The sequence below is a fragment of the Dipteris shenzhenensis genome, chromosome 24 (assembly GCF_047967505.1).
Source record: "Dipteris shenzhenensis isolate YYH24624 ecotype China chromosome 24, Dip_SZ_1.0, whole genome shotgun sequence".
In the NCBI taxonomy this organism is placed as follows: domain Eukaryota; kingdom Viridiplantae; phylum Streptophyta; class Polypodiopsida; order Gleicheniales; family Dipteridaceae; genus Dipteris; species Dipteris shenzhenensis.
This window is the reverse complement of record NC_141619.1, coordinates 52,541,417-52,558,627: the sequence shown is the minus strand read 5'-3', so window position 1 is coordinate 52,558,627 and position 17,211 is coordinate 52,541,417. Positions and strand designations below refer to the sequence as shown.

The window sequence follows — 17,211 nt, the reverse complement described above, 5'->3', positions numbered from 1 at the left end:
TATCGCCGACTTCATGCTTCCATTGTCTCATCCACCTGGATGACCTGATGATGATGTTGATGATGAGGATGATGACGATGATGATGATACTGATGTGTAGTCGATCACTCTTACATGATGATGTTGTACTTAGCACTAGCTTTTTGCATTCTGGATGCTCGTGTAGTACCTCCACCCTCACAGTTTGCTTGTATCATGATTCTCACAGGCTCATAGACCCATCGGTCTTCAGAAGACTTTAATAAACTTTCTTTCTTTCTTTCATGAAGCCGAGTTCCACTTTATAAAGGAAAAGGTGGCAACGCAAGAAGTGGATCTCATATTTTGCACCATAATTTAGTAGGTAGTTTACATTTTAACAAAAACCCTTGGTGAAGGGACATGCTTAGGTTGTTGAATATAAAACTTTTGAACAACAAAAGTCGGAATTTGTACGATTGGATATATTCTAGTCTTAGAAAGGCATATATTAAGGGAGAGTGTTAAAAAGGTGATATTTGGTTTATGTGCTACTTAGCCATTTCTAGACGAAAAACTGTTGTTTTGAAATTTCGACATTAGTAAATTGAGCAAGGGCAGCTTGTCTATGTATTGGGCATGTAAAATTTTTTAGCCTATCATGTGGCATGGCTACATCATCTAGGATTTTGTATTGCATTGGTCTATATTAGTTGTCTTATGTTATTTTTCTCACACACATATTTAGGCTGTCCCTCTTTGACTGGGAGAGTTTAATCAATGGAAGTTGGTCACTTTCTCGTTTCCTTTGCATTTATGTGCTCCAAACATGCTCCAACTTTGCTTTCTTCTTTTCTTTGCATTCTTGTGTCCAAACACTCCCTCAAACTTCAATGTTGCTTGACCTTAGATGAAAATATGAATACAAAACTTGTTGCAAGCTACCATACATATCTTGTCGTACACCACCACTTTGGGTAAGGGCTCTTCAATGGGGCAGCATACCATAGGACCTCAATGGGGGCCTAAACTCCCATGAGAAAGCTTGCATAACACTTCGTTGAGAGACCACAACTATGGAGTGGATCATAGTCTTCTCTGGATCTGTTACACATGCACGAATAATCTAGGAGGTGTTAATAGTGATAAAGGTCTCACATACAATTGAATGGTGTCAGTTTCTAGATTACTAGACTAGGGGATTGATTGGTATGGACTTTTCAAGTAGTTGACATGTGACAAGATAAATTGTAAAACGTGATTCGAGCCTTTGTATAGGGAGGTTTAATTTTAAGGTGCCAATCCTAGAGAATGGAGTATCACTTCTAGTAAGGTTGGTGCACCACTTGTGAAAATATCACCGAAAGGAATTTATGATCTTTATTACTTCTTAACTTACCTTACTTTGACCCATTAAACATGACTATGAACTAAGCCTGAGTAACTCCTTCATTCATCTATTTGTCATGATTGTGCATGGATCCAAAAACCTCAACCATTGTTTGTGGACGTGAGTGGGGACCTTGGTTTGGCTTGATGTTATTCGACTAAGTTGGTTCTTTACAGGTCACTTAATCCTCTACGAGAGTAGTTGCATGGTTGGGACTATATTATGGCTAGCAATATGGTTTCCCTGTCTCGGCTATTTTTCTTGGCTCTTGGATGTCGGTGTCGCTGGCGTAGGTTTTTTTGGGCTGCCCACCCACCGTTCCAAAAGACATATCAAATGGGCGAGGATTGCTAGGCTTGACGCTTAATGCAATTGGAAGGCAAGATGTCGACATGCATCTCTTTCAGACTTATGGTTAGATCTGTTTCCTATTTTGAAGAACTGACTATATGTTAGGTTCGTCTCATGGTAGCAAATCAACTTCTATGCATGAGTTTCTTTTTACACTTGGAGATTTTGGCATTACACTATGTTGCTCTCCACCCAAAATGGCTTTGATTTCCATTGTCTTGATTTATGCCTTGCTCTATTATGTATGTAGTAATGTTTTGCCTCTTGATGCTTGTGTCGTGACTCATAATGGGTACTAATGTAAACGTACACTCCAAAGATGTGCAAGCAAGTTATGGCCTTTGTGTGCAATTGTCTGAAAAAGCTTTCTGCTTGTTGCAAGTAATAATGAAAGAGGAAGGTCATAATTTATTGCCCCTGATAGTATGCTAGTCCAAGATTTGATGTCTGCCTCCGCTTGGGAAGTCCCTGGCATATCATTGCATGACCTTCTATTCGCATTACCAAGCCTTCATAGCAATAAGGTTAGATTTTTCATGCTGTTTCTTCCATTGCTGCTTGACCTGCTCTCTAGCTTCTCTGCCCCATTTTGTACCTCTCCCCTTGCACCCTTGATGTCGCCCTCTTCCTAGCTTCTTTGCCTTTCTCCTCAGCTCGTTGCCTCCCAGTTTTGCCCAACTCCACTCCTGTTTTTGCCTCTCTACTGTTGGAAATAGAAGATAGAATCACTCAATCCTCAGGATAAGCTTCAACTCCAAGTAGACTAACTCTCTTGATCACAATGATGCTCACCTCACTCAGAAAACACAGCACAAGGAATAGCAAAGGAAAGGAGAGAACTCAAAGTATTCTCATCCACTTATCTGTGGGAAAAACAGGCTCCACAGCACTACAAAACATCCAGCAAGGGGATAAACCAAGCTGAGAACTCTCTCTACTACTGCTGGATGCACTGCCTGTGGTAGAAGGCTTCAGAAAACTTGGACGGAGAATGAGGGAGTAGAGGGGGCTTTATATAGCCCCTGGAGCAGGGCTGTAAACCGACCAGCAGGGGGCCGACCCCCTACCCTATTCACCGGCCTGTGCAGCCTGTGGGCCGACCTGTTTAGTTGGCTCCTGACCTGCCCTAGTTGGCCTATAAAAGGTCCTCCTGCGGGGCCCTTTTGGATTCTGATTTGATGCGCATATGCAGCCCCCAAATCTGCTTCTGGAGGCGCCTCCACACAGCCTTTGTCCTTGAGCTGTGATCCCCCCAAACCCCTATGAACTAATGCGTTTTTATCCCCTCCAATCGGGGGCTCATAGGTGGGGTCATTGATCTCGATTATCTACCTCCTGTTTCTGCCTCTCTACCTCCCGTTTCTGCCCCCTTCATGTTGTTGCTATGACTCTAAGGGTGTAGCATGAGCTGGCATTAATGATGGGGTTAGGTCCAAGTGTTGGACCCTTTAGAATAGGTCAGTTAGTATACCAATATACGGGTGCCCTTAGGATAAGGACACTTGGGGGTAATTCTAAGATATGAGCTATGGGTGGATGGACTCCTTGGGATATTGGGATCTTGAGTAGGCCTATGCTTAGTCTGATCGAACACTTGGACTGGTGGAATCCTGTGGTATGGGACACGCGGTTGTGGTCATGGACGTGGCACAGTGCTTGACTAACCTCGGGTTTCAAGGGTGATCCTTTATATAGGATCTATGGCTTGGTGGCGAGCTTGCTAGCTTCACATATATAGTCTTCCTAAGCTATGTAGGTCTTGGCATCAGAGTGGAACTTGGATTACACCCAGGCTTGGGCTTGGGTGACGCTTGCCTAGGGTGCCCATTTCAGTTGGCATGAGAGCCACTCAGTCGCTAGAATATGGGCACTAATCCTCATTTGCATGAAGATTTGATGTTGTGAGCCATCAATGTCTTGGCTGAGTTATATGAACTAGATGGTTACATATCTACAACAGCAGTATTTATAGCAGAGTGTGCCACGGGCATCCACCGTTTCTTGTGATTCCTTTGTTAGGACAAGAAGAAGAAAAAGCCTGAATATGTGTAGTCTTGGCACACATTTCAGTTTGGTGAAACTATCAAGAAGTTCATTGTGTAACTGTTGTGGGAGCATACTTGCGTGACAAGTTATAACACGTGTATTTGGTTCCAAGAGTTGAAGAGGACATTTCAAGCACCTTTCTTTTGGGCAAAGTTTAGAATTAAATTCATTGAGAAGTTTTAAAGGAACCTGATGGTTTGAGAATTTGTTCAAACTCAAAAGGCTATCATGATGGGGAAAGAACTATCGTGTACAACAACAAATTTATGTTCTACCTTTTCTAACTAGGTATGGCGGTTGCTCTATTGTAGTGGTCTCCCAAGAGACTATTAGAATGAGGTTGCCACTATAAACTTACACCATTGGAGGATGTAGTTTGTTTTACGAAGACCTGTGATGATATCATTGTGTTGTGAGGCGACAAATATGCTCTTGGTGGTCGTTAGTTGGTAGTTTCAAAGGCCTTTGTCAAAAGAATAATCACCTAGCAAAGGCTCTGCACCAGTAAGAGTCCTATGGCAAACTTTCCTTGAAAGCAATAGCGAAAGGATTGAGGAAAACGAGTGAAGGACACGGAGCATTCCTTCTATTTCAAGTTTCACAAAGTTAGTCTCATTGCCAAGAATTGTACCATTATTGCTCCAAGAAGAACATAATGAGTCAAAGTAGTTATGGGAGAATGGTAAAGTAGTTCATGTGGCATAAGTTTCCATACCGATGATGTCCATTGAAATTTCTAGCATTGGTTTATTTACTTCTAGCAAGACTTGTGAGAGTTGTGATTTGTTTCATTGATGTTTGGTCCCACATGATCTTTTAATCATGCGTGCGGCCATAAACATATGTGACTGAATGTTCTTTTTTATAATGCAGCTACTCACAACTTATCGAAATGTCTCTTATGTGAGAGTTGAACCTGCCTATGGTGGGCAGTAACCACTCATATATTGTGAAGTTTGCCCAGGGTGATTGCGAGGTTTGAGATCATAGTGTACCTGCGGTTCAATTACGAACTCAGGAATAATATGAGGAGAGTCTCTCTTTTCATATTTCGAAGATGGACCGCATAGGATGTATTGGTTGGCAAAGTGTGGTTCTTTCGGTAGAACCTGTTGAAAATGGGGAGAGGGTGAGAGACACATGATTGGAGACAAGATCTGAGGCACGAAGTGATGTTGATAGATAGATAGATTGTATATCACAGCAAGTACATTGCCTCTTTTATAGGCTGGGCAAGCCTTATCTTCCCACACTGATACCTCATAGATGAGGTCACACACAAGAGAATCTAGATCCTATAATCTAGGGGAGGAATCACACCTACCACATGAGGTGGCACAAGTGGCCTCAAGACTCTTCACACTCACACAAGTGTAGGACACTCCTAGGACTGTAGGACCACTAGGACCACACACACTAGGACTCCGATTCCAACAAACCCCCCTTCGGAGCTAGGGTGAAAAACTATGACATCATCCAGACTGTGCATCCCAGGCAATCTCAGAGGTTAACAACTGAGCATAATTCAGAGGTTGAACCAAGCACTCTCATGGCTTAGGTGTCAACGTGATCAGAGACTCAAATCTGAGCATGGATGCATGACCAACCCATAGGTCTAGGGAGTACACCAACATCTTGGAACTTGGCCAGGCCTGATAAAGGAAAGACATAACAACTCCCCTGTCTCCTAATTGGGTACATGGAAATAAGTGGAGCCCTTTATAGGACAAGGCACACAAAAATGACAAATTATTACATCATTTTAGGGGGACTACCCAAGGCAGAGTACCTAACACACATGACTCTAGAAAGCCCACTCTTCATCTATCACCTCATGGAGGGATAGACCAGAAATAGCAGCAGTGCAGGCTTGTTCCTCAGGTCCAGAAGGTGTAGCTTCATCATCTTCGTCCTCGCTCTGCTCCGCAACCAGATTGGCATGTTCTTTGGCTTGTACCTTTGCCATTTTCTTGAAGCAACGATCCTCTGGATGGCCAAGTTTCTGACAGTAATTACATTTAAGAGGTTTTCCTTTCTTCGTGGGCTTATTCTTGAGAAAGAATGCTTTGCCAGATTCGAAGGAAGATTCTGCTTTCTCTGTAAGCCTACGGTCCTCATCAATGAGATGAGCTACCATATCCTTAAAGCTCATATTGCCGCTGACTCTTAGGACAGCAAGGATCTCATTGTACTTGGAAATGTCTTTAATACTTGAGAGAAGTACAGCAACTTGATCATCATCTTCAACAATGGCTCGGATGGCAGATAATTGTTGGAGAATTGACCCAAGATTGCTCAAGTGTTCATTGAGGGTTTCAGTTTCCTTCATCGGAAGAGTTTTTGTTTGAGAAATACTTTGGAATTATTGATCTTATTTCCAAACAAATTCTCTAATTTTTCCCAAACGTCATTTGCTGTCTTATCAAAATCCACATGGTGGATAAGGTTGTCAGCTAAAGCTAGGCCAATGATAGCCATTGCTTTATCATTTTGGTTCTCCCACCAACTGATTCTAGCATCATCACCTTGGGGTTTTGGCTCCTTGCCATTGGTGATATTCCATATGCCTTCTCGCATAAGAAGAAGCCGGAGTTTTGTTTGCCAAGCTGGGAAATTGCTCCCTGAGAATTTCTCGATGAAAGAGGAGTTTTTTATGCTATCCATTGGTGGGAAGGTCTTAGCTGTTATTACAGCCAGTGTCTAAATCCCTTACAATGTTTACTCAGATTTCAAAAAAAGGCCCAAATTTTACATGGTAGAAGCTTCAATTATGCCAAAGGAAGACACAAGACATAAAAGCCCTAAATTTTTGGGTTAGGGTTGCTGCAAAATTAGGGTTTGCAGAAAATTGGGGCTTTTCTAAATTTCTGACAGAAGAGTTCTCGTTCAACGGTTGGGAACCCTCACATCATGAAAACACCCAAAAAATTCGAGAAGTTGAGCATAAATTGTAAAGGGGCGAAAATTAGGGTTTTGGGCAGGAAATTGGTCACCAACAGGGCCTGTGGCAGTCAAAATGACGACTGAATTGCTGCAGCATGTGATCCATTCCGACTGAGGGAATTACGAAAGGGGAGCTGCAACGTGGGCAGAGAGGTGCAGCGTAGAGCAGCAGTTGCGTGGGCAGGAGCTGTAGCGTGGGCAAGAGTTGGAGCAGCAGCGTGGGCAGCTTCGGGTCAGTAAGAGTTGCGTTGACGTGCGAGTCGATGGCCACGGCCCTCAGAACGTCAGTTGGCAGTACATGCGAGACGCTGCCAAATCATCGACGGATTTTGACACCTTCGTAGGAGCTGTCGCAGGTCTAGCTACGTGGGCAATAGGAGAAGTTGCGTGGGCAACTAGAAGTAGCGTGGGTGTACGGGCACTCAGCAGGCTTGAGCAGGTACAAGATCCGCAAGATGACGGGCAGAATGGTGCAGCATCAGGGAAGATAGCGGAGAGGCGGTAGCAGCAATGTGCAAGGTGTGAGCAGATTGCGAGGGAGACCGACTGCTTCAATCTGTTGCTGGTCGGCAGCTTCTCCAGATCTGGTGGTGCATCGAGCGTAAGTAGAGGCAGCAGAAGAGTGGCGCAAGTGTGGCAACGAAGGATGGGCAGGACGCTTCCTCCATGACGAGTGCCTCCCCTTTGCTTTCGCTCCCCTTCATACGCAGCTATGGAAGGTAGGTGTGCAGCTCCACGTTGATGAAGCTCATCACCTCAAGGAGAGGCTAAGGAGAAGAGGAAATCACAAGTAGCTACAAGAGGAGCTCACGAGGAGAGGAATGCCATCAGGCAGGAGCTTCAAGGTGACTCTGATACCAACTGTTGAAAATGGGGAGAGGGTGAGAGACACATGATTGGAGGCAAGAGCTGAGGCACGAAGTGATGTTGATAGATAGATAGAGTATATCACAGCAAGTACATTGCCTCTTTTATAGGCTGGGCAAGCCTTATCTTCCCACACTGATACCTCATAGATGAGGTCACACACAAGAGAATCTAGATCCTATAATCTAGGAGAGGAATCACACCTACCACATGAGGTGGCACAAGTGGCCTCAAGACTCTTCACACTCACACAAGTGTAGGACACTCTTAGGACTCTAGGACCACTAGGACCACACACACTAGGACTCCGATTCCAACAGAAGCTTTATGTGAATTATGTGGGCCACACTATTACTTTTTGTATACAAGGTCAGCATATAACTTTGGAAGTTGACCTCAATGGCACCATGGCTGAATTTTGTAATCTACAGCTTGTTAATAAAGATAGGCAATTATCACTTCATGATGCTTCTACATCTTTCTTATCTTTAACTCTATGGATGTCAATTTAATGATGAATGAGCTAGTGCTCTCATGTTTGTTTCATTAAATCTGATTTTACAGCTATCTCATGCGATCCGGTTGGGAAGAGTATCTTCCCATGGCTAAGTTTGCATATAATGGTGCAAAATGTACACCCACTAAGCTCAGTCCATTTGTATTATGTATGGATACTAGCCTAAGGCTCTATGGACCGTTGGTCTATAGAACATAAAGGTACGAGCGGCAGCTGATTTTCTGCAATTGCAGCAAGACATGTTGCAGTTTGCGAAGGAAAACGCTTGCACAGCTTAGGATAGAGCTTAGTCTTATGTAAATCAGAAGCACTTGCCTCAAGTTTTTACGAAGGTCAAATTTGTTTATCTCATAATCCAATAACATTCGTGGGATTTACGAATTGGTGAAGTTTACAAGCTTTCAGTTCATTATTGTGGACCTTTCAAGGTTATTTGTATAATCAATAACGTAGCTTATGAGTTGGAACTACTGCCTGATGTAAAGGTACATCCGGTTTTCCATCTAAGTCGCCTAAAGGAGAAATTAGGCGAGATTGATAATCTTGTTTTAGTAGATTAGCTTGTTTCATTACAATATCTGCCATTATATATTCTTCATGAACTAGAAAGAGTTTTGGATTTTTTTTTTCCATGGAAAAGGGTTATGAAAAAACGCCATAGAGCAAAGTGTTCAAGGCATCAGATACACCATGCACTATATGAGAAAGCCTACGAGGCTCAAGCACAACTCAAATGAAAAAGTAGGAATTACAGCTTGTAAGTAAAGGTACATCTGGTTTTTCATGTAAGTCGCCTAAAGGAGAAATTAGGCGAGACTGATAATCTAGTTTCATGCATGAGCTTGTTCCATTACAAGATCTAGTAGTTTTGGATTTTTTTTTCCATAAAAAAGACTTCTATTAACTTTGAAAAAATGCCAAAGAGCAAAGTGCTGAAAAAACGCCAAAGAGCAAAGTCTTGATGATCGAATACACCATGCACCGTATGGTAATTTTTACAAGGGTCAAGCCTAACTCAAATGAAAGAGCCAAGATTGACGCAGAAAATGCCACCCCAAGCTTGTAGAGACCTAAGAGAAAAAATGTTAGTCTCTCTATTTCTTGAGGGAAATAGTTCTTCTAGCAATAGCAACTAGAAGATCTTTTCATACTCAACTAGGTGGCCATCAATATATGTACCGTGTTCGTCCATTTACTGGCCAAGATATGAGATGGGTGGACTTGGGAGCCTTCAAGTGCCTTTGTGCATCTGGAACTCCAAAATATCCCAAGCTGATATATGCTCACTATGATCCCCCAACAAGTGTCCATTATGTGTGTTTGTAGTGAGAGAATGGAACATGAGCCAAACGGTAGGCCTCAACCAAATGCCATCGAATCGAGAAAACCCATGAGGATATATGCATGGTATAAAAAATTGAAGGTTCAGTAAGAGAGAGCCAAGCCATTGAACCCCAAGTGATGAAAATTGGGGAGGGAACAAAGCTACCCACAAGTCTTGCGATTTCCTTCCAAACAACCGTGGCCTATCTGAGAAGCATGGCAGGCAAGAGGAGGTAGTTTCAAATTTGGACCTCCATTGGTTTACTGCAATTTCTCCATGAATAGAAAGCCAAATGAAAATGGTGTTTTTTCTATTCCTAGGAGACTTCTTAAGCCTTCTGAAACCGGCCTCTAATCACTCAGAGGGCAGTGGAACTAAACCTTTAATCACTTCAGCACTTATTTACAGCTCACAAAGCATATATCACAACCATTAACCATTGCATGATCACCATTTGGCATTTACCCATTTGTTCACAAACAAAACCACTGAAAAAGGGATGGAGGCTAGAATGCCCCTGCTCAACAAACATAGACAAGTGCACCCGATTGGCCCCAAACACCGTGGCGCCCCTTTCGGTATTTCTTTATATTTCACAGTGAAATGATTACAAGTTGCATCTGGGAGACCTTCCCTGCAACTGAGCACACAGCCCCAATTCACTAAGCCTTCGCAAGGCTTTCAAGCATAGAACACCATCACATAAGTGCACTTAACCCATAGGCTCAACCCAAAGGCATTCTCTTTTCCGAGTGCAATTCCATTGGCTGTCCAGATGCAATCACACTGCACCCCAGCTGCACTCTCTTTGAGTGGTTTCCAGATGGCATTCACAAAGCTTTTCAAAGCTCCAAAATAAAATCAGCAAAGTACCCAACCAAAGAATGACTCATGTAGCACTGCCTGGGCACCTGTGAGCCAAGAAAGAGACGGCACACGAGGCCAACCAATAGCTTATGGCAAAAAGAAATTGCAGCAGCAAAATCACAACTCACCAAGTCCTAAAAACCCGAACCAAGTCCTCAATCACCAAGAGGACATAGTAGCCAATGCCCAATTGCATTCTCAGCCAAAGAGGAGTTCAAAGGCATGAAAGAGCATTTACAAGAGCCGACCAGCAAGAATTCCACTGAAAAATGTGAAAAGAAGCACTTCTGTCGCGAAGAAATGGGAGTTCTTGGGCTCAAAAGAAGCGTGCTTCAGAGAGGAATGCATTGAGAAGGTTTTGGAGAAGTTTCATCGCCGGAAAGTCCTCCAAAACTGAGAAAAACCAGTCAACCAGCGCATGGGACCACTCGAAATTCAACAGAAAGCTGTAGCTTTGCAAGAGGAGAGGCCCAGGAGGCGGTAGAAGCAAAAATCCAGAAAAAGCCACTTTTGCAAATTCGACCAGCAAAAGAAGTGCTTAGCTCTGCCCGTTCTACCAAATGCACGGAGAGAAAAGCATATCACTGCGAAGGGGAGGCAGAGGGGAAGCCATCGGGCCAAACAGAAGTCGAGGAATCCAAATGGGTGAGGAGTTATGAAGAAAAACGGAATTAAGCTGAAGGAGGCTGAAAAACCAGTCCAAAATCTCAACAAAGGGAGAAGATGAGAGAGAAAACCACACATGTGAAGTTTAGAAGGCCCAGGAAGGTCCAGGAATGGCAAAGGAGCATGTAGAAGGCACTAGAGTCCCCTGGAACTCTAGGGGGGGCCACTGAAGGTACACGGCTCTCTAGGGGGCCCATTAAAAATGCCACATCATCATTTCCTAACAACCACTCTTTAATTTCTTGGAATGCCTTTGGGCCTAGGGATTAATTATGCTTATGTGCTAGGCACCATGACGCGTTTAATTACACATTATTAAGCCCATGCTTGGACTTTCAAAAGTTGTCACGGTCTTGTAGTACATTAAAGTACTTAGAATTTCACGCCCCCGTGACATACCTCTCTCTTGAAATAGCAAACCACAGTTTGCTGTCCCAAAACACAAGAGTAAGCATGAAATATAGCATAAAAGAGTATACAAGAAAGCCGCAGCTATAGTATACAGAGATAGTGAAAATATGGCTAGGAGAGGCATGCATCCATCCATATACACTGCTCAAAATCCATGTGATCCTCGGCGATCAATAGTCAAGATGCATCAATATCATGAAGTCTCACAGCAGAAATATTGTCAGCTTAGTATCTCGGATGAAACATACAGTGTCATCAAGCGACCTCATGAAATCACGGTGAGCCCGTCTATACTGAGGGAGTGGAGGTGCTACCCCCCTCTCGAACATCAGGTAATGCTCCAGACGCTCGCTCTGCTGAACTACCTGTAGGAGCCCGGGGCTCTAATTGGAAAGCATCAAGGTAAAGCTGCAATATCCCAGGTGAATCTGCCAGTTCACCTTCCTCCATCCATTTCGCATCAAGTGATGGAAACAATTTGGCCATTTGATCTGCTGTAATTTTCTTTCTGACTGGCACAAAGTGGGCTTGTTTGCTAAACCTGCAAATTATTGTCCACAATCCATCATGTTCAGTAGGAGTACGTGGAAGATCAAACACAAAATCCATAGCTATGCTTTGCCATGGTCTATCCGGAATTGGCAAAGGGTGTAACAACCCAGGTGCCTTTTGCGTGTCAAACTTTACTTTCTGACAAACCATGCATGTTCTCACATATCCTTTCACATCTTTCCTCAAAGATGGCCAATAAAAGTGTTGCTCCACTGCTGTAATTCCTCTATGTCCTGCATATGGAGGAGCATGACTTTCCATTATGACTTTCTGTCGCATTTGTTCAGTGACACAGAGTCATCCATGCATCAAAATGAAACCCTCTTTCAACATATAGTGATCATGCCTTTGACCATGAGAAAGCTGATCATAAATAGTTGAAAAATCAGCATCATTAACATATTGATCTTTCATCACATCTAACAGATTGTTGTAAGCAATGCTCACTGCTTTTGAGGGCTCCACGTCTCTTTCAGCTCAGGTGGAGCAATTCTTTTACTCTTTTGGATGATTCTGGAGACTTTTGTGAGCTCGTGGCGTCCACTTTTATTGATACTTCAGCTCATTTGGAGAGGGCATTGACTCCGAATAGCACGAGTGTAACTGGCCTTAGAACACTAAGGGTAGTGTATTTGTCTCTACTATCTCACAAAAATGAAAATACAGCCAATTTAATTGATTGCCTTTGTTCACAAACCAAACTCAAAGCATAGAACTTCACTGCACAGCATCATGGAACCATTCAAGCCAAGGGAGGCTAGAAACATAGAGAGTGACACCTGTTGGCCCCAACACTTGGCGCCCCTTGCGGTATTTATTTAAACTGGTTAGCTCAAAGATACAAAGGGACTCCCTTCTAGAGCTCACCCGTAGGTGCAACCCAGCACAACGCCAACTCGTGGTTGTGCTAGTGACCAACTCCCAGTGCTGTTACCTTGGTTCCTTTCAGCAGACATGCATAATTTCAAGTAGACTAGTCTGACAGCATGCCAAGCAATGCATTACCCATTTCCAAACCATTACCGCGAGCCCAAGGCCAACCACTGCAACCCCAGGAAGAGAGTATCACTACCAGTGCCCCAATCCTCTCTTGGGCCAACGGCAAGGTATCCAACCTAGCAGGAACTCAGTAGGAATGGCTGTAGCAAAGAGTGTGAAAGGAAGATGAGAATTCAGCCAACAGAAAGAGCCTGTTTCAGCCCGAAACAGGTCCAGAAGTAGGATGAGAAGCGGACAGCAAACTCTGGTAGGAGAGAGCTGCCTAGGAGTGTCTTCCAATGCCAGAAAATATCAGAGAGAAGTGCGTCCAGCAAGCTGTAGTAGATCAGCCAAGAATGCGTCCACCAGAACAGAGTTTACAGCCCACAAACAGCTCCGTTTTCAGTGCGCCTTGCACCAGGCAGGAGCAGGAAGAGAGGCACCCGTGAATATGGCTTCAGATGCAGAAAAGAAGAACTGTCGCGAAGAAAGTCAGAAACAGCTTCAAAAGTGGCCCAGAATGAAGGCGTCCAAGTCCCAGAAGCATGCCAACAACAGAGGGCACCAAGGGGAGAAGAATTGTCGCGAAGAAAGCATGAAATTCCAGTTCAGCAAGCAAAGGGAGAGCTGCAGAAATCCGCCATGAAGAGAATGAGGTTGCTCTGGTAGGGATGAAGTCTCAAAACAAAAAGGAAAGCCAAGGAAGGGATCCAGGGCCTTCCAGGGGCTTCCAAAGGTAACACAAGGCAAGCAGATAGGCCACCAACAGACACCTAAGAAAAATGAGGCGTGGGATTTTTAATGCCCCCAGGGGGTCAGATGGCACACCATGACCCTAGTGCAAGGGAACCAATGACCCTATTTTGAAGGATCTCTAGGGGGTCAGTTTTTAAAGGATGACCCCACTGAACCAAACCAATGACCTTAGAAAATGAAACCACTCTAATAGCACCAGGAGTTGCACTTGTTGCACATAAAATCATAGGTACCTTTTGGGCATTAACTAAGGCCCCTAGCCTGGTACCCTAGGCCAAATTTAGTGACAGTTAGTTTAGACACTTCACCATCACCACCATGTCCCCGTGACAACGAGACCGCATGATATCATCCTTTTTCCAGTAAACTTCCCACCCCTCACTTATGCTAGGATAGGCTCAAAGAGAGAAGATGCTTCCATCACTAGATCTGGGAACTAATGCCACGCTTCTTTCTCGTTGCATCCTAGGGTCTCAGGGGACCCATTGATATTTTTAAAATCCAGAAGCACAAACTAGATTCTATGATTATAGTAAGCCAAGTAAGGTGATTTTAGATTATACGTTCAGCACCATGATGTATAGTTTTGTGATTTTATGCTGTCGCTTTCTCTGAGTACAGAAAAACAAATATCCCCAAGTCTTTCTAATAAAGGAATATCATGTTGGAAATAATATAAAATTCTCTCTTCTCTAAGCTGGACCTAGCCAAATGGAGTAGTAGTGACTCTAACAAGTTATTTAGATCGCACAATGTGAGAATAATATGCATTTTTTTGGAGGGCAAGAGGGATTATCAGGGTGAGATAGCTTTCATAGGCATGGTCCCTCTGGACTGTCCTTTTAGTCTAGGAGGTACCACTGTACCCAGTATATTCCTTCTTCATTTTGATAGCTTTTGTAAGTGTGTGTGTGGGTGGGGGGTCTACATACTTTATGTCAGCCAATATGGAAACTTTTTGGCGTTCTAAACATGGCCGAAAAAGTTTGAGATTACTTTCAGTGGAACGTCTCTATTCGTCAAAGGTGCATGGGGGCTTTCATGTGCATATCCTTGCCCAGAAGGGGAAAATGATGCTGCAATTTCTGCAAGGAGATCAACCTTGGGCTGCCATGATGCGCTATTTGCTTTTGCAACTCACCACCTTTGCTTTTGGATATTGGCAGCTAACTCAGTGGGATTTTCTTATGGCAGGTTCAAAGGATGTCCTTTGGTCTCCACATTGTTTTTTGATTGATCCTACTTTTTCCACTGTCCCTTTTTGCTGACACTCTTTGCAGCAATCTATCTTTGGTTTCTGCAAACTCATTATATAGACTACAATGTATACTTGTCATATATTGAGATCTTTTGCCGATGTATTGTTGAGACCGCCATTCAGGGGAAGCTTCTTTGTAATATAAAGCGTAAAAAATTTCACCCAAAAAAAGCATGAGTTTGTCTGGTTTGTGGCTTCCAGAAATGTCTGAAACTGAAGAATTCAGATCTTTTTCTTTATTTTTTCCTTTTCATTATCAACTCTGGGTTTTTTGAACCATCTGCACATTGATTTGCTCATGAACAGGCAAAATTCCTATACAAAGATCTGTGCTTTACACAAGAGGAGTTGCAAAGTGTAAAACTGATGATACAAAGCAACATTTACAAGTACATCAGCATACTGCTCGAAGGGCGTGAACGCTTTGAGGATGAAGAAGAGGCAGCCAAGGCAAGTCGAGATGAATCTAATGGGCTTCAAAGGAAACCTTATTTTTCTGATGTTGCTGATGTTGAAACCTCAGGGCTTTCATCTCCAGGATCAGGTATTCCGATTCGTATAGGATATTTTGGTAATGTTCTTTCTTGTAAGAAATTGGCATATTGGGTTATAGTTAGTTTATGGCTGGCACAGGAGAGAAGAAATGAAGAAGATGTAGCTAGCAGGGAGGGGGTGGTGAGTATTTATGAGGAAGTCTAGAGAATAAGGTAGGTTTGTGATAGAAGACGTAGAGAGGAATGTGAGCAGCAAGCAGAGGAGAGAGGGCCATGGAAGAGGAGGCAGGGCATGTAAAGAGAAAAGGGGAGGGTAACAGAGGGGCAGGAAAGAGGAAGGATTGGATGGGGGCAGCACAGGGACAGTATTGGGAAAGAGAGGGCCTTTTGGTCTGATAGGTGCTTTGTGCATGACTATTTATTTCTTTGTTGAATATTTTCTGGGTCTTGCTTGGTGTAGTGCTTATATTTCTTTGACGCCGGTTCCCAGGAGAGACCAGAGAAAACAATGAACTAAGAAGGAAGAATCCATACGCAATCAACGCCAGGTTGAAGGGTCAAGCAGACTGGATCTTGGAGATCATGGCAAATGGGCACTTGGATGCCTATTTTCCAGCAGCTACCCGGGAGTATGCCCCTTTGGTTGAAGAAATGTGGAGGGACCCTGCAATCCAGGCTACGTACAGAAGAAAGGCTGAGCTGCATATGCTACCTGATGTTGCAGAGTACTTCCTTGAAAGGGTTTGTGCCTTTCTCCTGTTAATTTTTTTGCATGTGGATACTCTGTTAAAAAGAAGATATTTGGGATTATCTACTTTTACACAGAGGAAGACTTCTATGCAATGTTCTATGCGTTTTTCAATCCATCTTATTGTGAAATCAATTGAATTGTGAAATTAAGATCTCTGTTTAGCATGCATAGTCTGGGAAGTTATCAAGAAACCCCAGGCAGTCGAATGCTTGATATAATTACCAGTTCTTAAGATTAATATTTGTCTATGGACTGCACGGTATAAAATTCTCAGTTCAGGAAAAAAATGAAGCTGAAAACTGATGTTTACTAGTATTTCATGCAAAGCTCATAGTTTGTGTAATTCCGATTGTCAAATCATATATCTGAGCAAATGACATATTAGGTTCAATTATCTCCCATTTGTCTGTTCCAGCTTTACAATCTTAACTTCTGGCCCCTGGGACAAAGCCCGCCTAATGTGGTCTATCAAGATTACTACCCTAAGCTCTAATAGCTCAGCTTGGCTCACTATTGAACATTACCTTCTTCCTAACTTGGTTGGCATCAGCCAGGTGCAAGCTACTTGGCCATGGCTGGTTATCATAGAATTGAACAAAAAATTAATGTCAAGAAGATGGCTACCTGGTTAGCATAGAATTGAACAGAATATTGATGCCAAGAAGAAGGGGTTTAAGGGTATATGGGGGTACAGAGATATAGCCTTTTCTGATCCTGATTTTTGAGACTTGAGACACGCAGAGCATCAAGTGTATGCAACCTTATGAAAGTGAAAAGAGTTGATGCTAAAAGGAGTTCCAGAATCCATGCCCTCAGCCTGCAGGCTATGAACAGTCACCTTATTTGATTAAGCCTTTCACTCTTTGAGGTGTGCTGTTGTGGATTAAGTTTGTGAGATGTGGAATTCATGCATGTGCAAAGGATCTTGCCCATCAGGTATGTGCACGTTCGAATAACACACCTCAGAGTCCGTTTTTTGACGGTACACTTGGTGAAAACGGGGTTTTTGGTGACTTTGACCATCCAAAGCATACCCGATGGGCACGATACTTTACACATGTTTTAAAATAAGTGAGATTCAT

At 43.2% G+C, this 17,211-nt stretch overlaps 1 protein-coding gene across 5 annotated transcripts in view; it reads left to right on the top strand.

Annotated features, from left to right (window-relative positions):
• LOC147886760 (extra-large guanine nucleotide-binding protein 3-like) overlaps positions 1–17,211 on the top strand; it is a 69,663-nt gene that overhangs the window by 25,498 nt on the left and 26,954 nt on the right. For all 5 annotated transcript variants that reach the window (XR_015543351.1, XR_015543350.1, XR_015543352.1 and 2 more), the window contains exons 5-6: positions 15,191–15,428; positions 15,869–16,119. Coding sequence is in view for 2 of the 5 variants with exons in the window: in XM_087395962.1 (XP_087252088.1) it covers positions 15,191–15,428; positions 15,869–16,119 (489 nt within the window). In the remaining 3 variants the exon portion in view is untranslated. The remainder of the gene's footprint in view (positions 1–15,190; positions 15,429–15,868; positions 16,120–17,211) is intronic.